A 22,876-nucleotide genomic window follows, 5' to 3' on the forward strand; every position below is an offset into this window, starting at 1 on the left:
GTGGGGGTGGTAGGTTGAGTTTGGTATATTTTCAAACTTTATTAAATGCATTTTTTCTCTTAAATTAAGAGTCCATTTTGAAAACCGTTTGAACCGTGGTGTTTCTCTCAATTAATACAACAAAACTATATCTGGTAGGAATCATTACTGTTTTGAAAAAAAAAAATAATTTAAATGTACTACTTCAACGATTCAAAAATATTTTTAAAAAAATTAACAATTTGAATTTACTATTTCAACCATTCAAATACACATTTCAACAACGCACGCATACAAATTGTTGAACATGTTTCGCAAGATGTTGAAACAAATCACACAAAATGTTGAAATAGGTTCTTAGAAACTATTGACCAAGCCTTTTTAAAATGTTGAAATTGGTCTTCATAATTGTTGAATGAGGTTTCTCAAGTTGTTGAATTAATTCTTTCGAATTGTTGAGTGTCTATGAAAACAAAAGAAAAATATGAACATAAATCACAAGTATAAAAGTATTCCTGGTGTTGAAGTACAGATGAATTGGCCACTTTTCTCCATCAGCTTAAGTTTTTAGGTGAACTGGTCAGTGCACGCAGCTTAATATGTTTCTAAGACCAGAAGTCTCGAGTTTGAATCTTTGAATCTTGGTGGACGCAATTAAAAAAAATTATAGTCAACAACTATTTTCACGTCTAAGGCTCGAGGGAGACTCCACGTGAGGAATGTTGAAGTATAAGTGAATTAACATTTTTTTCCCCATCAATTTAGACTTTTGAGTGAATTGGTTGGTGTATGCTGATCAAAATAGTACCAGGGCCAGATGCCTGAGTTGCGCAATTAAACAAAAAATTGTAGCTAACTCCTATTTTTATGTCGCTCATCTTTTCCTATTAACTTAGATTTTTAGGTAAATTGATTGATGCATGCAGCTCAGTACCTATAATAGGAAAAGAAAGGAAAAGGAAAGGAAAACCCTATCTCTATCGGCTTCATGGGCTGACCGATGTGGATAGGAAGCCTCTCTGCCGAATGGGCCGATGTGGATTCATTAGGACTTGAGACGGCCCGGATCCGGCGAGCGCAGAGCCCGTCGTTGCGTTGCGTAGAAGGGACGCGGCCGAGCAGCTGGCATGGGCGAACGGCAGCCTGAACCAGGAAGCCTGGACGAGCACGAGGTAGAAAGGGCCGGCTACTACGCGTCTACGCGTGTCACACACACCAGCTGCTGGAGTGACTCGCGATGCGAACTCGCGACTCGCATCGCATCGCATCGCATCGTGCGGTGCTTTGTCCAGCTGAAACGCGACATGGCAAGGCACAAACGCGCCTAGCTTTACTAGATACCAACCGGACGAGCGACCAAACCAGCCCTGCCGACCTGCCGGCCCCAAGTAAAGTAATGACGCCGCCTGGTGGCTAGTATATATAGCCGCCTATAGGCCCTGCAGCTATAGGATCAAGCAGCATGTCCACAATGGTATTGGTGCTGCAACCCTTGTGCTAGCTAGTAGAGCAGCTAGGAACATCTCCATGTCGGATTTGGAGTACCTATCCGATCGAGCTTTATTAGTTCGCCCATGCTCACCACGACGGCACTACCGTTCTTTATGGAGCTAGCTGCCATGCCTTGAGAAACCAAAGAAGCCAGCCACTGTGCATGGCTGCGAGCTCGATCAATGGCGGTGTGGCACACGAACAGTCCAACAGTGTGCTACGTACTACTGCTTACACTGCGCAGGTGGGGGCTTAGTCCGAAATAGATTACCGACCTCGCCGAACAGGACCTCGGTCTTAGAGGGGAGAAATTTAATTTAAAACTTTGGAAAAAGTTCACCTTTTAACTAACCTGAACTTTCGTCTTTCGCCACGGGCCGTTTTCAACATTGAAGGATCATTCTTTGCATGACTTTTGTTTAGTATTAGCTGCCTGACCGATTAAAACGAATTCTTATATTCTTGCTAAATTCTTAGATTCAAGTAGAAATTTGCTTCTCATCCGCACCGAAACTACGACCTCTTGCGCTGGATTATAGTCCTTAGAGGTTGTTTTTTAAGTGAACACAAGTAAGCAGGAGCGTTCACTTGACCGAGACTAAAGACCAGACACGACATGAACGCAAGCGGAGGATGGTTGGCCGTTTGACATGCCTCACGTCCGAGAGTCGATCGAATGAAGACATGTGATTTATACTGGTTAAAGGTCGTTAAGCATCCTACATCTAGCCGGCGAAACCCCTAAGTTTACGATGTAAGAGTGCACTATAGGTGACGATAAATAAATAATTAATAATTATATATATTTAGTAGAAAAATATGGTATACCCTAATAACAAGTATCTACTGTACACATGCTATCAACCTAATATGGTAGATTTTACTACTGTCATAGGATGAATAAAGTATGTGTCAATATTTCATATGGATCGTTGTATTTTACACGGAAACTAATCCCAGATTAGTAAGGAAATACAATCTAAAAAAGTTATACTCGAAGTTTTCGAGTATAGTCTAGACTTTTTTGCCCTAAGTATATAAGGAGGGAGAAGATACATAAAGGACAGTTCACACAAGATAGGAACCTAGCTCAGATAATCGAATTCTAAGTAAGAAGCAGAACTATCACATCCTAAATTCATAATTGCATGATTAAATATTATTAGCGTCATGATTATTTTAGGCAATTTATTTTGGAATAGTAGTGTAATTCGTTTAAAGTCAATGGGCGAGAGAAAGAATTTTGGAAGAGAAAGGAATGCAATTCACAGTTAAAATAGATCCTTTTCTCTAACATATGGGTCCACCTGGCTAGCCCCACCACCTCTCCCTTCACTTAGGCAACCCGACCTGCTCCCCCTCTCTCTCCCTCACTGCACTCCCATGCTCCCTCTCTCCTCAACCGGCCAAGAAAGGAGCTCCCTCCCTTTTTCCGAGTTTTGCGAGTGTTGCGCGGGTAGCATAAGGTAAACACCTGAGCAGAAAGTCAAGCATCTAAACATGTTGTACCTTATACTTTGGATTATATGATGGCTAAATTGATAAATTATGCTCTAAGTATGTTATGCATGTTTAGTTAGTCGATGTCGAAAACTCGGGTAACACCTATTTGTTGCATTTCTCTCTATCTTGTATTGATGACCTCAATCCTTGTAGCCGGGGTATAATTATGATGTTGTCTAACTTAAAATATTATTTATGATGCTTAGCAAGTGTTCAGGTCCTCGATAGAAGTCGAGCGTGAAATATTTCATCATTCACGAGTATAGGCTTTAATTACTTGTACAATGATTATAATGATGGGTTGATGGTATCGGTTGGATGAGTGGAGTGGATGATGCAAGATGTAGTCAGTGTTAGGGGTGTTTATTCTGCTCGGATGTAGAGTTCTCCTAGGTAGGTCGGGAGAGGGACCCAGACGTCGTAGACCGCTTGCATCGTTTAAGCACCAATCGTTGTTGCAGTTGGTTTTAACACTTTCCGTGCTTACTCCATGTCGTATATGGGAATGATAAACCGATTACCTTTGTAGCTATGGATTTTTTGTGTGCGGATCGATGGTGTCGGGTAGGAGACCGGTTGGAGTATCTAGTTCGCTCCGGGAGTAGTTCTGGATGACTCCCGCATCTATCAACGCATGATCAAACGGTCGAGGCTTATTAGAAAAGGTTGATATGAGTATCCCCTTGTGTGGACCTGTGTGGTCATGCAAGCTGTATGATCCTCAAGTCGTATAGGTAAAAGGAATACCCCTGTAGGGTGTAAAACATTTTGAAATGCTGCGTTCTCGGTCACAAGCATGCTTTTGTCCATTTACAGTAATCGTAGAGTTACAAATGTGGTTTGGTATGTTGAGATATTGAGATGGTTTATTATAGATGTTACTACTATGGTTCCTTTTACATTATGTTCAGTTGATATTTGTGGGCTAGTTTGTTACTTTGGTCAAGTATAGATGCTCACGCATGTTTATGTCAAATTTGCTTTCGCATATAAATTTACTTAACCATGTGACCGTATTCTTGTTAACATCCTAATGCATAATCCTTAGAGTCAGACTATTTATAAGTGTCTATTATGGATTAAGTCTTGCGAGTACCTTCGTACTCAGCTGCTCTACAGGTTTTGCAGGTGATGAGGAGTTAGTTTTTGACTACTTCACGCCCGCCGATGCGAGTAGCGGGAATGAGTAGTGCATCCTACTCTTGGAGGTCGCGTGTTCGGGGTAAAGCCTAAGAGCATATGACTCCACTCATCTTTTGTTATCTTTAGCTTTTGTTTTCGCTGCGTAGTTTCTTTTGTTGGTTAGGAGTTGAGCAGATTTCAGTCTCCTCCTAGCTCTCTTTTATTGTAAACTATATTAACTTGGTGCATGCTTGAAAACTTATAATATAATGTTAATTACTCGCTCTTTTTTAAACTTTATTGTGATGTTCCATATTAGAAAGACACGTGTTTCGATCTTGGGCACAAAACATGTGCCAAGACTACTAGAGCAGTATTCTGATTAATTCTTGAAATCATGATTAAGAAAATGATCAACTTAATAATTAATTAGAATACTGTTTGGATGGTTCCCCACACAGACAAGCAATATAGAATAAGTATAATTGGATAGGAGCAGAGATAACCCATTGAGATCAACAATAGAGTCATACCACGATGATATTCATCCAACAAGGGCTTCATGATTTAGAACATGAGAGTATTCATCGAGTTCCTTAATAATAGATGTAGACATACCCCTATTGTAATTGACTTTTTCTAAGATTAGTCAAGGCGAAATATAATGTAGGATTATTATCTTAAAGGATACCTAAACCTGTATAAATCTTATGTCCTCTTATTCGATACGCACAGTTAATAACCAGGTGTCCCTAATTGATACAAATATTTGCATAATCAACTTTATCAATCTCAACAATTGGTGCCGTCCGTGGGAATATGACAATAAATGTCTTCATCAACTAAGCGTATCAAGTCTCTGACAACGAGCTACTCCGATGTCAAGTTCTATGACAACTTCGGACCCTACATCTACGCGAAGCCTGACAAGTTGGTGGAGGTTCTTCAATCTTCGATGGTGATTTTTGATTGACAATCCTTAGGGTTTGCTGGTCAAAATGATTATGTGCATAATCAAATGGCTTCTGAGTTGGAAGACATGACCACAACTGTGCCCTCAAATTCTAGTAGCTCTCACTATCGAGTAGTCACCGATATAGAGAAGGAGATTTCGAAGGATGAACCTCACTTCTTAATATGTTATGTATCTACAGACAGAGATGACACAAAGGATTAAGATGTCAATACGATCTTTGTTGATCCTCCAGAGGATCGGGCAAATGCTAGCCCTGAGCATAAAAGCCCTATCACAAAAGAGACGATGATGCTCCACGAAGGGTTTTGAGTCAATCAAAACTCTCCTCTTTGGCTCATGATTGCAACGGAGATCAACTCTCTCATGAATCAACAAAAGTCATCTCGTCGTTTAATATTATGTTCATTATGACGACAAGGCAACGATGAACATTTTGCCTCTGCTACACCTCAATACATACAAAGCATGAGGACTCTACTCTCCAATCCACTTCAGGGATGATTAGATATTCCAGAAGGGGTGTGGTGGTTGGAAAACATTATTAGGATTGTTACCAATGCACAACAACGGCCAGAAGCCTCAACATCGGCAAGATCTACTACTCGAACAAGTAGCACATGTTAGAACACTTTCAATTCAGTTGATTGTGTCGACAACGGCCTGATGGTAAACAATGTAAAAAGACGCTCTAACAGTCCTAACAAAGCAGCTGGTAAAGAACTCAAGATACGTCTTCTAAAAGAATCAGGCTAAGTTCTAGAAATCATGCTAATTCAATTTATGAGGGTCTGGATTATGAGTCCAATTATCGAAGAAATATTGCAGTACTAATCGGGTGTCGACCTTTTATGCCTGGCCAACAAGCAGTACGCTGGACGGGTACATTTCGACGTGCAACGTTAGAAAATACGCTGAGCGACACCAGTCGTTTTTTTGGCGCATGAAGATTAGGAATTGTAGTGAACAAATGTACATCATCAAGCAGGGGGATGTTGCGCTTATGAAACATTTTTACAGCGACACGTAGTGGTAGTAGCTTTGCAGTGATGAAAGGGCGCAACAACAACTCGACAAATGAACGGGCACTGTTTCACCCACTGCTCGTAAGTGTTGTCACATGCATGGATGGGTGCAGTGGTAATTACTACTAGTAGTAGTCTACACACCTAGTAGATTTTAGCCCACTGTTGAATCCAAATTGAAAAGGAAAATTAATGATCGAGCATCCTAGCATGCCTGTTGCAAATCAGATTGAATCCAGCTCAGTAAGATCCATGGAGCACCTGTCGGTGCAGTTATAAAATGGACGAGCCTGTTCTGCATCAGCAGTCAAAATTAAGCTCGATCTGCATTTGAAAACATATCTTGGAACTGACATGCCTACCACGTACTGGTAACACCGCAGTCCTGCAGTCCTGCTTTGCTTTGCGTCCAGGGGTGGATTTTTGAACTCCATTAAAGATTAGGAAAGAAGGAGGAGAAAGGAGGAGAAAAAAAAGAAAGAGGATGTAATTTTTGAACTCCATTAAAGATTAGGGAAGAAAGGAGGAGAAAGGAGGAGAAAAAAAGAAAGAGGATGTAAAGATGGAGTAGGAAGGAGAGAGAACCCTACCCACAGGTTTGCATCGTTGAGTGAAACAGAGGCTAGCCGGCAGACGGAGAACGGGATAAAACTTGCGAAAATGCGGCTGGGTGGAAAGCCTGGCTGCACCTTTTCAGAGCGAGGCCGTCAGACGCAGAGGCAGCAGGTCCACCGGCCGGGGTGCAGGCACCGATCGCACAACCTCACATGGATGTGAGCACAAAAATATTCGCCGTCCCGTCGGCATAGATGCACCCGGCAGTTGGATAGATGCTACCCTAGGGTAAGCTAGCTAGGGGCGTAGGCTGCGAAAAGGCTAGTGCTGCGTACTTTGTTGCGGCGTAACGACCGGGATCGATCTTGTCGAATTGAGTGCAGTAAGGATACATGGCTGCACGCAGCTGATTACAGTAGCCGTCCATCGGCTCATGGCCTCGAATACCTCTGAGTAGTAGCAAACGAAGGGGAGACAGCACATGCGGCAAAGAGAACGGAAAAGATGGGAGCTGTTACCGTGGAGGAGTACAGAGAATGAAGAAAGGAAAGGAAAGGTGGATGTGGACAAAGCGGGAGCGGCGGGGGCACAAGCACAAGGCGTCGTGACGCGGCTGCGGTACGTACGAGAGCGCCATTGCGACCTGCTGCCGGGTGCGGCCACGGCGGACCGGCCACGGCGGGAACGGACGCGGCGCATGGCCCCTTGTCCCGGCGCACGCGGGCCGGGCAACGAACCCGATGGCGCGTGGCGTCGTGCGCCGACGGGACCGAGTGCGGGCCGGGCTGCGTGCAACCCTGCGGCATGCAGCCTGCGAGCTGCCAGCGGCAGGTGATGGGGGCGAGTGATGGCGCGGCGTGCGACCACACCATCCTTGGGCTCCAGTGCTTGAGCTTGACTGACCCTAGCAGCAGCAGCAGCAGCAGCAGCAGCCACCCTGATCGACCGGGCCCAACCTCACTGCCCCGCCTCTGATCGACCGGCCCCCACCTCAGACGCGACGGGCGCATCATGGCACTGCTATGGCGCCACTCCTGCCCCGGTCGCTCGTGGTCAGTAGCGGATCATGCTAGAAAGCACGGGCTCTTCTTCCTCGACCTCGTCCTTTTCTTTCCATCTTTTGCTTCTGTACCTAAAAATTGAAGAGGAAGCTTGAGAGCTCTTAAGTACTCTTAGGTAAGGTACTTAACCCTCCATGTCCCTTGATCCTCCTTAGGAGCGAATCAGGGCTATGAAATATGAGACTTTCTCTTTTTTTTTCCTTCTCTTTTTCTTCCCTTCTTTATTTTTTTTTCTCTTCTTCCTCTTTTTCTTCCCTTATTTTTTTTTCTCTTCTTCATCTTCTATACTAAAATATTGAAAGGGGTCAGTGGGGCTCTGGGTAAGCCCCCTCTCCACTCCCTTGGATCCGCCGCCGCTTGTCGTCTCTCACAAACGGAAAAGACAGCGTCTCCTGTGGCTTGCACTCACTGCTCTACTCTCTACTGTGTCGTCGTAAGTATCACACATTAGCATCGGCTGAAAAATCATTAGAAAATGTAGTCGCATCACAGCAGCACTGTTTTTTTACTGCTGGTAATCATGCTAGTCGGTAATCGCCCTTCACCAAGCTGAGGTTTACTGCTCCTACTACCCACACTTACCACATGACGCATAAGTAATTAGATACGGATTACTGTACTAAACAGAGATTGCGACGACTTATCGTATCAAGATTATTTCCTATATATTATTGAATGTTAATGAAATTCTTCACTTACTATTGAAAATCACGATCCCTTCTATACCAATAATTGAGTTTTTTCATCCTCTAAGTGTCATTGACGTTATAACAGATGTAAGAGTATTTTTCATCCTATCTGTGCTACCACCGTCATCTACATTATAACAACGATGTCACATAGAGATAGATATAAATTAAATAATGGCATGAAAGGGGTCATAATCTTTTGATTAACAAATTTAAAATTTTATTAACATTAAGTAGCACGGAGAGAATTATCCTGTATTTACCCGATTAGCTAAATGACAAGCACGAAGAGATGAGGATGTAAATGCACGCCCGTATATAATAACAGGAACGGGAATGCATGTCTCATCACATCCGAGACATGCTTGTACCCGTCCGTCCTTATCGTACGACCCAGATTCACTTTCGCTTCGCTGGATAACTGGATAAAGTTCCTGACGACAGGCAACCTTCTTTTACCCAGAACACCCCCGCTGGGCCCCGCGGATATAACAGTTTTGACTGCTACAATCGCTGCGGGAAACAGACACGCGAGAGGGTGCCATGGTCTTTTCCTGCTGTGCAAATGATTGAACCCTAAGACGCGGCCGCACGATGCCAGTAGGGACGACGGACGGATGATAGTAGTTGCGTGGCCGTCCGCGCCGTCCGATCGTGTGGGCCCCATCGCGAAGCTCTTGGCGGCAAAGTTTCCCTCGCTCTTGGTTTGGCATCTTTTGCACATACACCCTTCCTGAAATAGAGTTCGAGTATTTGTTTGTTGGTTGCTTAACTAGAGGTACCACAAACCACAAGGAATTTATAGTTGCTGTTAGACTGCACTTGTGCTTATGTTGCAACATGGATCGAGTTCAAGTTTCCTAGCAAGTCCTACAATTACGTCTATTTTTATAAGACGATTGTGGCATCTTTGACGTGTCGTGAACAGGAGCGGACACCAACCTGCACTCCGACTAGGGGTCGCCAGAGTTTTACCAAACTAAAAAACCACAACGAATTGAACCGGTTTTGTTGAAAAAAGCGGTTAGTTCGATGATCGATGTGGTTAGAGAAACAAGCATAGTTTGGTGCTTGGTGTTGAGGTCGGTTTCCTCATCGCAAAAACTGAATTAGCAAAAGAACTGAACAAGTCGGTAATGAAGAGGCATGCACAATCCATCCTCATAAAATGTCACTATCTCTGAGTTTCTCTTGAGCCCATCGATTTAGTCTAGTCCAAATAAAGCAGTGAGTGCCCCAAAGCCCGAGCCCGAGCCCGAGCAATGAGCGATAGTACTCAATTATCCACTCCATTACCCTAAAATCTCCCAGCCTCACCAACCTCTCTCTTTGCACTAGAGATAGGCAAGGCAAACAACAAGCTGCAAGCCAATGCCCATGGTCGAGAAGTGAGGGCATCACGCCACTGAGGAGTTCCACAACGACTTTTGTACCTCCCAAGTTGTGATTTGTGTGGCGACTACACTTTTGGGGGATCTGAGCACCGCTACCACAGCCGAGGATAGCAAGATGCGAGTGTGGTGATTGGCAAGGGATTGACGGGGAGCTGAGCTGCTGACAAGGATGACAACTACACATGAATGCACTAGAAGAGTGAGGGCGTCACGCCACTGAGGAGTTCCACAACGACTTTTGCACCTCCCAAGTTGTGATTTGTGTGGCGACTACACTTTTGGGGGATCTGAGCGCCGCTACCACAGCCGAGGATAGCAAGATGCGAGTGTGGTGATTGGCAAGGGATCGGCGGGGAGCTGAGCTGCTGACAAGGATGACAACTACGCATGAATGCACTAGAAGGAATCAACAATCGGTGTTATGGTAAAAACCAAAAACTACACCGAAATAACCAAAACCGATTTGTGGTGATTGACAAATGAATTCGCCCAACCACACAATTTGGTCTTTGTCTACTTGACCACGGGAAGTAGACGTTGTTGCAGCTGCAAATCCAAATGAATACACAAGAACAACAGCTACAAATAGCAAATCTCTTAATCTCCAAGGGGTGGCTAATGCACACTCAAACCTTGGAGACAAGAAATGGGGGCTGCTGGTTCAAATTCATGGTAAACCCTAGAAGGGAGGTTACAAATGGGTACATATAGTGAGGAAAACTCCTACCCTTAGTCTACATGGGCTGGACTTGGCCTAACAAAAAACAATAGCTCATGTGCAGTTTGCTTCACAATAGGCTAAAAGACTCTAATTGTTTTCAAACTTAACATGCAAACCAACCAAAATGGTGTGGTCCAAAAGAAATCATGCAGGACCAACTCGCCTTGCCTTGTTGAGTTCTAGAGTAGTCTTGCCTTATTGGGTTCCCTAGTGTCAAAGGTGAAGCCTGACATGTCGAGGAACAATTAGAGTCTTTTGGACCTGACTGGTCAAGGAGGTGGTCGGACTGGTCGAGGAGGTGGTCGTGTCCATGGTAGCGATGTCCTTATCAAATGCATAACCAAGCAATTCTGGATAGTAGCATCACCACACATGTCCGGTTAGGGAAGATGCTTTGCTTATTGCCGGTGGTGCAACCATAAATCACAGCTCTCCATTGACTCCTGCAGGTCATGTTTTGCTTGACGCTCCGCCACTGATTATCAACAAGGGTGTTGCAGTAAATTAGCAAGTGATGTGCAATTCAGTAAAGAAGAAGGCTGCTTCTGGTGAAAAAGAGGGTATCAGTGTAGTTTTGCATGTAGCACATGAGTGGCGTATGCAAAGCCAACTTTTCGTAACGTACCTATAAATTTCTCTCCCGCCACCAGGGGCATAAGGGTAAAACCCGCATTCTCACTTCGGCACAACAGTGCCTCGTGACCCTGGCCTATCGGTGTTAACTCTGGCTGCGATGTGGTGCCCCGTCGAGTGGGGTCTGACAGCTGGCTGTCACGTGCCACACAGCACCGAGGCACCACCAGCCATTGGATTCGACACAATCCCAATGCACTGCTCAAAGTGCCAAAGCCAGGGGATTCTTTTCTGGGGAGCTGGTGGTGGGGTGTCATGTGAATTGTGGGGCCAAGGGGTGGCCCCACTCGCTTGCCCTCAGGTCTCGGTGTGGTCAACATGGGGCGTCACACAGCTCCACCCCACAACTGTTTTTTTGGATCAATGAAATTATTTGAATAATTTGATTGTATGCCATTGGTAAACACATTAATTCACGATTTGTCATTGATAAAGTTCATTTTCATTATGTACCACTGGAATTAAAACTTATACTGAATGCCATTACCGTGATTTAATATGTCAGACATTCTACAAAACGACCATATTGCCCTCGGACCAAATCAGAAGGATTTTTTAAATAATATTATTGTATACGGATATTTAAAAATAATAGGCAGTTTGACAAAATTTTAAAAATAATATTGTACCATGAAAATGTATTTTTGTGTCACTGTAGCATGGGAATATAATACCGTGGTGCTGTAGCGTGAAAATTACGAACTGGAAATAATGTCACGGTCTCACGTATGCAATACTTTTTTTGACTTATCCTTTCAGCTGATTATCATTTTTTGTTGCGCTCAACTTCAAAAATAAAATAGGCCCAGTATTGACCTTAATAGGTTGGGAAAATACAACTTGGTGCCGTGAAAATAATACCCAATCACGTTACGGTACACGTTGGTTATCATTTTCTATAGGTTAGTTGAAAGCCATTTTTCATGCTACAGTACCATAAAAATTTCAGGATCTATAAGCTTAAAAATAGGGGTACAATAGCTTTTTATATGGCCAAATGGAGTAAAAATAGATGTTATACAATGGCGATGGTATGAAGTGTATAATCTGGCTTTTCAATGATATACATTGAAACTTTGTCCATAAGAAATAATAAAACTAGGACAATCTTAATGACATACAGTCAATTGCCCCAAATTCTTTAGCCAAAGGTAAGATAAGATAGCCGTTACTGCAGTAGAAAACCACTTCGATGATACATTAATAAATAAAGCAAGTGAATTTGCAACCACTTCAAGACCTAAGGATAAGCAAAAGAGAAAAAAAAAGTAGAGAACATATTATCTTTCCAATAGCCTTTTCACTCGGAGGATACCCCCGCTAGTGACAGGAGCAGTCCATAGGCATGTTTGTTAAAGCATTCAAATCAGTTCATCGAGTGAAATCAATAGAAATTCAGTCAAATGACAATTTATAGTTTTTGATTTCTAAAGTGATTTTGTAGGAGTAATTTTTTGAAATAAACTAGATGCTATGAGCTGAAAAAACTAGGTTCCCCTGATTTATTTCTCTTACAAAGTCACTTTCCTTTCCTAGTAGAGTTTGTGTTAGAAAATTATTTTTAAAGACAAAAGCACTTTTCCAAAAAATCACTTTCTATAAAAAAAAAAATTAGATCAGTAGGATTCTACCAAATAGAGCGCATGTTGACCTAAGTATGAAACGGCTCTCAACATCGGGGCCAGCGCTAGAGGGCACTGTCACGTCGTCACTCAAGAGCGGATCCACTGGATCGGAGCGGGCTCAAACCCTCTACCTCCCGAGCACACTTAACAGCTACTTAAGCTTCCTTTAATTTTTTTGAATGAACAGGAAAAAGAAGAGAGGAAGAGGACGAGAGGGAAAAGAACTGTAGTCGCTGTACTTGGCCAAACGAGGCATTCATTCAAGGATCACAACTCTAAGCGCCATGTCGGCACTGTTTTGGGTCGGCAGTGGCACTCATCATGGCGAGAAAACTGCGCCGGGGGCCAACCAACCGTCTGGTGACTGACGAGACTTGAAGCTGGACACCTGCCTGCCGACGTCGCATCGCAGGCTTGCATTGCAGCGCTGGGTGGACGAAAATTCTCGGACCCGGAAACCCTGCCTTAATTGCGATTAATGCATAGAATCATTGTGTGAATAGTGTAATAAGTCAATAGCTACAGTGATCTGAGCTCTCTGTTTTTATCCATGGTGCACGTTCACTTAATGCACAGGGCTGTAGACTCTCTGTATTGGCTTCTCCAGTACAGAAGATCTCGATCCAAAATTCTTCTCCAATACAGAGGATCTCAGTCAAATTCTCTCAGGTCATGCTTAGCATTAGCAACACGTGAAGGAGATTGCAGCGAAATGTTTCTACCATTTGCAGCTTGCAATTTAAATTTGATTCGTGAAAGATTCGTCCGAAATCGTGTCGTGCATGTACCCCGGAGCTACGTACGTATGCAGTGCCAGTTTGTTGTTTAGCCCTCAATCAAATGAGCTCTTAGACTAAGGTTAACCGTTTCTTTTAACGACTCAGACTTATGTCGTGAAAGAATTTTCGTTACCTTCAGCACTCCAATAGTTTTTCCTCACGGTTCCTGTCGCGAAGGAATTTCTAAGCTCATTCCCTCCAGGACGAGATTATCTCTCCTTTCACTTCACGATTCTCTTTGAAAGGAAACTGTTGGAGATGAGAGAAAATAAAGGGAATGAGAACGAGGAAGTGAACAAAATAAAGGAAATATGGTTGAAGATGGTCTTACTCCCTTTCAGTTATAAATACATATTATTTTAAATAAAATAATGTCTTTAATATATTGTTTTGACTATTATTTTATTAAAATTTATTTATAAAATTTATTAAATTTGTGTTATTGTTAAAGTATTTTTAAAAATAAATCTATACATATGATTTCAAGATTTTCAAATTAAATATTTAAAAAGTTATTATTAGTTAAAATTTTAAAAGTTTAATCAAACTTTTCTTCAATCGTCGTGTTATGACCGGATGGATTAGATACATAAAATAGCAATGGTCTTGTTCGTCGCGGCATGAGGAAAGTTGCAACGTTATACTGCCACGCTGCAGTGTCAGCGTGAATTGGCATCTGTTAAGCACATCACTTGCCTGCCAGTGTTTAACAGCCAAGACAAGAGCCACGCCACATATCTATCTTGGAAACAGAAAGACAGGTAGAGATGTAGAGAGAGAAAGGTGTAGCATTGTTTCTCTAATTCTGAAGAGAAATTTTCAGATATATATGTGCAATATAATTTATCATGATTATTCATTTATATTGAGATTTATATTATAAAATATGTGAAAAAATATGAGATAAATAAATAAATTAATAAATATATAAGTATTAAGTGGAAGAAAATGATCCAACTACATGTGTGCATAAGTAGATATAGAGTGGCATGTCTCCTCTAGTACCATTAACCACTACATACCTACTGTCAAAAATATTAACCCCGGATTAACCCCCCATTTCAACCGGAGGTAGCCACGTGGCTACTTGCCACTGGTTGTATGAGTGGACCGGGCCCGCTTGTCAGAAAAATTACCGTGTCTGCTTATATAAACGCGCTTCCCTTTACCGGGCTGCTCCTGTCGCAGTGTCCCCTCACGTTTATCGCCTCGCGCCCCCAGCCAAGTACAGTACTCAAGTGTACCGCACCGCTAGCGCTGTCTGCTTCCGTCCTTGGATGCGCCTCGCCGCCGGCCATGGCCTCCGCCGTCGCTAGCAACTTGCCCGCGGGCGGCACCGCCGCCGGAGCTATGTCGTTCGGCTGGCTCGGCCCGCGCCTCTCGTTCGGCGGCCGCGACGCTGTCGCCACGGTGGAGGTGGAGGAGCCCGCGCCGTCGTCGGCGGAGCCGGCGATCTCGAAGGACTTCGTCGACTTCGAATTCAGCCTTGGAGGGTCGGCGACCATGCTCCCCGCCGACGAGCTTTTCGCCGATGGGAAGCTGCTCCCGCTCCGGCCCCATGCCGCGGCGAAGGCGACGGAGGCGGAGCGCGAGCGGCGGGACACCGCGCTGGTGCCTGAGATCCCGCCTATGCCGGAGCGGGTGAAGGCACTGCACCCTGCGGCGGCCGAGGAGGCTCTCGACCCGTACGTGTTCTCCCCCAAGGCGCCGACGTGCTCGAGCACCTGGCGGGAGCTGCTCCGGCTCAGGAAGGTCCAGACGCCGCAGAAACCGTCCCGGTCGCTGTCTGCGTCTCCATCTCCGTCGCCGGCGGCTACGGCCGCGACTCCGTCGAGAGCGTCCAACTCTTCGGCGGCCAGGTCGCTGAAGCTCCTCCTCCTCCAACGGAACGGCGGCCGCGCATCCAACGCCGCTGCGTCGGACCTCTCCGTGGCGCCGCTCCTCCGCGACAGCTCCGACTCGGAGGCGTCCCTCTCCCTCGCCTCCTCCCGCTTCTCCCTGTCGTCGTCGTCCTCGTCCTCCGGCCACGAGCACGACGACTTCCCGCGACACTCCCTCGACTCCGTCGACCCCACCCCACGGCCCCGCATCCGCCTCGTCCGTTCACAACCCCAGGCGCCCCAGCCGCACCCGCCCGTCGCCGCCTCCGCTCCCGCGCGAGCCGGCCACAGCCCCGCCCACCGCCGCCCCCCCTCGACGCCACCACCGCCGCCGAGCGTGGTCTCCGCGGACTCCCCGCGCATGAACGCCTCTGGCAAGATCGTTTTCCAGGGCCTGGAGCGCAGCTCCAGTTCTCCAGCCGGCAGCGTTCACTCGTCCATGAGGTCGCGCTCCCGCGTCATGGACCGGTCCTACTCCGCCGGTGTCCGCGCCACGCCGGTCGTGCTCAACGTCCCAGTCTGCTCGCGGCCTGTGTTCGGATTCTTCAAGGACAAGAAGGAAGCCGCGGCGAAGGAGGCAGCTGCGGCGCGCCCGCGGTCGGCGCTCGGCCGGAGAACTACCCCGGCAGCCGGTGGAGTTAGCTGCAGAGATCTTGCCAATGGTAATGGTAACTGACATCGTTTTGACTAAGCTAGTAATATTAGTGGTAAAATTAACTAGTATTTCAGTCTCGAAAAGAAAACAGAACAAAAAAGAATTTGCGAAGTGAAGAGTGATTAGTTTGGGATCTTTAGAAGAGAAACAATTGGGAGGATAGTTTGGTGAGCTGATTTTGCCTCGAGAGGCTATAGTTATCTGAGCAATTGATCAACACCCGTCCATCTTGCTCGTGTAAATTTTGTCCCATGTTTTTGCTACCCTTCCAAATTTGATCGTCAATGTTTCTTAGCTAGCACGTTTGATCTCCTGTTCCCAACTCCGAAGTGAAAAATGGAAAAACTTTTGTGCATGTCTTGGTTTGTCTCGCAGTGCCAGATTCACTGCACAAATTACCTGTTCTGGGTGTAAGTAAAAAGCTGTGGGTGTTAATCGTGGTGTCATGTGCTACTGTTAAAGGCACACATTAACCGTGCACATCGGCAGTAACTTTTGTTCGATTTGAGTTTTACTTTCTACCTCATCTGCATTGGCCACTGCTGTGCTGCTGCGGTTACTTGATGGAGATGCCGTTTCGAACAAAGGTGCCTGCGCGAGCTCCATGTGTGTGGTGTGCCCTTGATCGGGCACTGTGCACCATGTGCTGTTATCTATTACCGCATTCGCGTAGAGAACCAGGGGAAAAGGCAGTAAACAAACAGGTCTCTTCGGGCGAAGAACACCGGAGGATAGAGGAGAGGGTTGATTTGGGGTTTCTTTGTCGCCATACTTGTCCTCGGAGGGAGCACGGCTGTGCGGAGGTGGAGCGGCAAGACGTTGGGGGCACGTTGGGGGCACTATCTGCCGTGGAGGATGATTGATGGGCTAGTGCGGCCACCGAGGATACTTGGTGGGTTAGTGCTAAGGCGGGGAGATAAGGACGTAGCATATCCGACGGTAAGAGTATTGTCAAAGATTGGTGAAAGGATAGCGATGCTTATGAGCGTGAAATAATAAAAAAGGCAGATAATAAATATCATGGCCTCTGAAAGGCTCACCGGGCGGCGATTCATACGTCATGTTGTGTTCGGACGAGGATTTTCTGATGTTGCGCTCTGTCGCTGACGCGTGAGGCCGGATTCACGTTAGCGATGAAGTTATCGTGACATCCACGTTAAGAGATCCGGATCCGTTTTTTCTATGCGGTCACTGCTGAGTCCGATGCCTCCTGATTTGGAAAACTTTGTTTTTAAAAAAAAAAAAGTTATTTAGTTAATGTACTATACTACGGCTCCGTTTGGTAGAGCTCTGGGAGCTGATTTCGCTCTGAAATTACTTCTAGCGCTGCCAAACGGGTTGGTCGGGGAGTGATTCTGCGTAGAAATCACTTCCCGTTTTGTATAGCGAGGTGGGAGCTGAAAAAACTAGCTTCCACCTGATTCCCGACCGATTCTCCTCGATTTTAACATAATATCCTCTCAGGAATCACTTCTACCACTAGCATACCAAACGATTTTACAAACAGAATCACTTTCACCACAGAATCACTCCTACCCTACTTCCACCACAGAATTACTCTCATTATAAAATCAGAACTCTATAAAATCAGAGCTCTATCAAACGACCCCGTAACATCCTGCCCTTTCTTTATCACTAAATCGTTTTCTTATCCGTGGTCGCATCAATTTAACTCGTCCCTTTGCTCGTGAGCCTGCTTCTCTGAATTTCTCTTTTGCTCGAACATTTCTTTTTGCAGCATCTTTTGACTCGTGCCAGCCTTTCCTGAGTGCTCTTTCTGCGTGCTGCACAGAGCAGCTGCGAGGTGTTTTTGCTTGTTTGGCTCGATCGAAGCTGAGCTCCTATTCACTGTAGATGTCTTCGCAGCGATGAATAGGCGCACCGTTTACCTTTGGCAGTGATACAGTTACCACGTAGCCCCGGTTACCAATACGCAGCAATGCATCATATAGCGGTGGCAGGAGCAGGATACCTGTGCGTCGTGCAGTAAAGTTTTGACCGCAGTCGTTGAGGCAACTTTTGACCACGGTCCACTCGGAGAGGTCGGAGCCATCATCTGACGACGAGATAACCATAGAAGAGCTGAGAAACACCTTCTCGGTAAAAAAAAAAAACTGCCGTCTGGAAGGTTAGTGAACTGGAGTCTGGAGAGTGGTGTAATGGTGATGCTGAGGGTGGAAGAAGAAGAAGAAAAACGCCACGGCGAAGAAAAGAATCCGTGCTGAATCCTGGAGTCCTACTGCGGCGCAGGCACCTGCAGTACGCGGCCATGCCTCTGTCTGCAGGGTGGCTCCTCCACTTTACCTGCTGTCTCTGCGGCCGTCTGGTGGATGCTGAGGGAGTAGTTGATCGGTGCGCGCGCCGGGCAGGGAGCGCAGGCGAGCCGTGGTGTGATGTGATGGGCTGGGCAGCCACGATCCGACGGCTGGGACGCACCTCTGGCTCTGCCGCTAGCCCCGGCCGCGAATTCCTGCCCCTCGCTCGGGAGACAGCGCTGCCTCTCCTTTGCCATAGAATACTCCCCTCCCCCCGGCCACCCCCAAGCTCTCCTGTTCAAACTTTAAACTTGGCGCCAAGCCACCGATTACCTACCCCATATCTGCTAATTGAGACCTGTGCTGATTTGGCGCGGTTTTTCATGCTGCTATCCGTGGAGAGATTTTTGGCGGTCGATCGCACCTTGCCCGTGAACTTGCGTGTTGGTGATGATGATTCGATGGTCAACTTGGCAAAAGATGAGACGCGAGTGGTTTACAGAGCCAGTGGCGGATCAGGGCTACTAGAGAGAAGGCTTTTTCTCCTTTTCTTTCTCCTTCTCTTCTTCCTCCTCTTTTTCTATGCCAAAAAATTAAGGAGGAGAAAGGCTTCGAGGTGTGTCTGCTGGTAATTAGTTGGATGGATTACCTCAAATGCCAAAACTGCGGCAGCCGAGGTTCGTGTAGCAGCCGACACATCGCAAAATCCCCGCCCGTTCGGATTTCTATATTGTTCATGTAGCTGTCTATATTGCAAAATCATTCTACACTTGCATCATCCAGATTTGAGTACTCTTTAGCTAGAATTTAAATGTACAATTTGCTTACATGCATAATACCACCTAGTTTCCTGTAGGCTGATAGAGCTTTTAGGACTTTAAAAAAACACACCAGGTACACATTTATTTATTTTTTGACGGATTCAGGGCCGGTTAGGCCTTGTTTACTTCGAAGCCCAAGTCCCGATGGAGATCCCATCAAAATTGTCAGGGCCCATGTCTATGGATGAGGTTGCACTTTGGACTGTTGCACGTCTCCCTAGCACGGCCCAAGTAAGCCACACGGGAGAGCAGTACTAGCAAAGGACATGGAACAACAGAAACGCCCAACGGCTCCTCCTGTTCTTCCTCCTCCCTGCGGCTTCTCTACCTCCTTCCTTCTGTCCTTGTCTTCCTTCTCTGCCTTCCCTCCAGTATGCCAGTATTGGCTGACCTTCTCTCTTCCAGAACTTTCTAAGTCCTCCTTCTCCATCTATACAATGATGGATCCACATTACGACTACATGGTGCACAAGACATCAGTTAATTTTTTGTTTTCTTGTGATCTGTTATATGTAGTAACACATGTGACATCCGTGGGACTAATAATTAAAGTATTAGGCATTTTGTTATGGCATAGTAATATGTTTGGGATACCCAATTATTTTTATTCTGATCTGTCGTTGCATTTATACTCTCATTTATATCTTAATTGGACTTTTAATTGAATCGATTACGTAAGGAAAGGGGATGGTAACACAAATCCCCACCTGTGCAGATTGGGCAGGGATCCTAAGCAGGCCCTTATTCTGCGAGTTTTTTTATTTTTATATTTTTTTGAGTTTAAATTTAAATAAATAGATTCCCAGCGAAAAGATTTACAAAAGTAGACGCCCACCGCCCTCTCAGAGGGCTGCAGCCCTCTCAGAGGGCAGGTACGGGTGCTAACCGCCCCCTGAGAGGGCGGTAGGCCTAACCGCCCCCTCAGCCCCTCTTGCCGCCCTCTGAGGGGGCGGTTAGGGGATTTTTTCATGTAAAATTAATTTTTTTCCATTTTATCCTATAAAAATATATTATTTTTTAATTGACGGAAAAAAAAGGGGTGTAAGAAAATTAAGAAATTAAATTTGGAGTAGGTTATGTAATAACGGGAGGAAAAAATCAGTAATTAGTAGTTGCAGCATTTTACGTGGGTATGGGGTGCGAACGAGGACAAACATAGTATTGAACACATGGTGAAAACATTACAATACACTGTAACCGCGACGACACGATGAGGAAACAAAGGTGGCATGTACGGTTCGCACTAAGACCTTATTAGTGCGCCGATCCTAATCATAACATGCCTTAGGGTTACATTAGGTACTCTCTACTGTGTGCATCTAGGATACTTTCCCTTTCGAAGGGCATCAGGACCTGCCGCCTTAGCACGGCGGGCTCTCTTCTGCTTCCTTTCCCTCTCAGCCTCTCGAGCCTGAGCCACGGTACGGTTGTGCGCCGCCTTCCTCATGCGCTCTTCTTCCTCCCGTTTGAGACGAAGTTCCTCTTGCTGTTGCTCGTACTCCCGACGTGCGTACGCTTCCCTTCTCCACCTCATGTTCATGTCGACCCACAGCTTCTGTGAGTCATTTTGCTCATTGTCGAGCCACTGAATAAAATCACAGAGCGGTGGAGGGGACTGAACAAATGGAACAAGATGAGCGGTTAGTAAAAGAGGGTGCGTAATCGGAAGAGATGAGGCAGACATCTGTTACCGTACCGGTCGATAACCAGTTGTTGCATTGCGAGGCTTGTCATACTCGTAGTTGGCACACATGAAGAAGCGTAGTCCATAGGTGTATGAGATGTCCTGCGACTCGCGGAGCTTACAAAGGTCACCACAGAAGCACATTGGTGGTTCGAGACCTTCAGGTACGGTAGTCCCCCAATGTTTCTTTGGTGGGCTCGATGGAGCTGAGGAAGATATTGCACTTGAGAGATATGAGAAATGAGCGATGCTTCTCCGTAAGGAGGTTTGGCTACTTATAGTTGGGGGAGGCATGAGCATTGGATTCGCTCTTAAAGAAAGGAATTAGGGTATGGGCGTAGCTGGCGGGAGGAGCATCGGATTCCATCTTGAAGAATAGGACAGTTTTGTCGTTGCCCATGGTCAGAGATTCCACGTTTATTGGTACCCGTTTGTCATTTACTGATTTGAAAAAGCTGGGTAGTGTTGTCACATTGTGTTGTCAAGTCATGGTTAAAGTTTAGTGGTGTGGTCACTTGTTCATTGAACATGTCTGAATATGAAATGCATTTACGAAATGCTAAGTCGACCATACAAAGTGAACGTGTCTTAATACATATGAGCACATCACGAAGCGAATACGCATATGTTAGTTACAAAAAATGTAAAATGCTACTCATGCCTCCCTCGTTGCCGTCGTCCGTGCGCCCCATCGTGGTCCCGATGCCGCTGGTTAACCCTCACGTGACCCCTGGAGTAGGTGAGGGGGTCAGGTGGGCCGACATGTCTGCTAGGCCTAGTAGGGACCACCGGTGTCGAGGGCTCGTCATGCGTGGGCTGGGTCCGAAGCGGTGCACTGGAAACCTGGGACCGCTGAAGGACGTCGTAGTCAGGTGTGCCCTCGAAGAAGTCACGGACGATGTCGTATGCGGTGTCGAGGCCAGCCTCATCCTCCTGACTAGGGTAGGAGGACTGTGAAGGCTCGACAGGCGTCCATGTGTACTGGCTGGAGGGGCCTGTGAACAAATAATCACGTTAGATATGAACAATATTGTATTGAAAGTAGTAGTAAAAAATGTACCTGCGTGGTACGACGGTGCAGCAGAAGAAGGCCACGCTGACGTGCCGTAGTACGTTGCGGGGGGGGGGGGGGTAGGGTGTGGGGCCGCCGAAGACGGACCGGCCTCGTCACCGAAGTAACCTGAGCACAGTTCTAACTTATTTTGCTGAAAGTACTAGAAATTAGGAAGAAGGGTTCCCGGAGTACCTGACTGTGGACGTACAGGGCTCAATCTGCGAGGCTGCGTCGAGACTTGTGCAGACGGACCTAATGAATGTTTAATAACAATAAGTAAAGGATATTGATCAATAATTTTCAAAAGTATAATTCGTACCATGTTGCTCGGACCCTCCAAGACGTGATAGGAGGGGTCGTGTGGGTGCCGACACTGAAGAACGTCGGTGCACGTCTGACGGCCGAGACGACTCGGCGTGTGCACCACTCGTCCTGGGAGGTGGCCCTGCTGCATCTGTGGTAGATCGGCAGGAGGTGAGTTTCAGGGCGCGCGTCGTCTTATCGAAAACCCGTCTAATGAAGCTCGCAACATCCGACGCACTTAGGTGATGCCCTTGCCAGACGCGGTCCATGGCAGCAGCTGCATCCCTATTTACATCATAAATGATATCTGTCTGCGGATATCTAGGCATATGATGGGTCGGCAATATCTAAATGCTTTGATAGTTGCACCGAATGCAAAGAAAGCATGCTGCAACACTCTTTTTCTGTTGTACTCCACATCAGTAGAGGGGTAATGCTTGATATCATAGTAGCTGCCTGGATTTCTTGCACAAATTGTGGCTAATTGACGAGGTAGATTGTGATACGAATCTTCATATGTACCGAACCTAATCTCAATAGCCTTTTATTTCGCCCTCCATGCCTTCGCATAATTTATTGTGTACTGGAACCTTTGCTCAATAGCACGGATTATTGATCGTGGCTCATACCTTAGGTTGTCCACAATCTCTCCGTACATAACATTTGCAATGAAA

At 45.9% G+C, this 22,876-nt stretch overlaps 2 protein-coding genes across 2 annotated transcripts; one reads left to right on the top strand and one right to left on the bottom strand.

Moving 5' to 3' along the window:
- The first annotated feature begins 14,740 nt into the window (after positions 1 to 14,740).
- LOC133918418 (uncharacterized) lies at positions 14,741 to 16,440 on the top strand. Its single transcript, XM_062362290.1, has one exon. The coding sequence runs from the start codon at positions 14,847 to 14,849 to the stop codon at positions 16,104 to 16,106; it is 1,260 nt and encodes a 419-aa protein (XP_062218274.1). The 5' UTR covers positions 14,741 to 14,846; the 3' UTR covers positions 16,107 to 16,440.
- A 1,486-nt stretch (positions 16,441 to 17,926) lies between these two features.
- Positions 17,927 to 22,481, bottom strand: LOC133917323 (uncharacterized). Its single transcript, XM_062361227.1, has 5 exons — positions 22,219 to 22,481; positions 22,092 to 22,151; positions 21,906 to 22,025; positions 21,616 to 21,840; positions 17,927 to 18,141 (listed from the first exon to the last, which is right to left on the bottom strand). Exons 1-5 carry the CDS (start codon positions 22,469 to 22,471, stop codon positions 17,927 to 17,929), a joined length of 873 nt encoding a protein of 290 aa, XP_062217211.1. The 5' UTR covers positions 22,472 to 22,481.
- Between the last annotated feature and the right edge of the window lie 395 nt (positions 22,482 to 22,876).

This window comes from Phragmites australis, chromosome 5 (assembly GCF_958298935.1).
Source record: "Phragmites australis chromosome 5, lpPhrAust1.1, whole genome shotgun sequence".
Taxonomy (NCBI): domain Eukaryota; kingdom Viridiplantae; phylum Streptophyta; class Magnoliopsida; order Poales; family Poaceae; genus Phragmites; species Phragmites australis.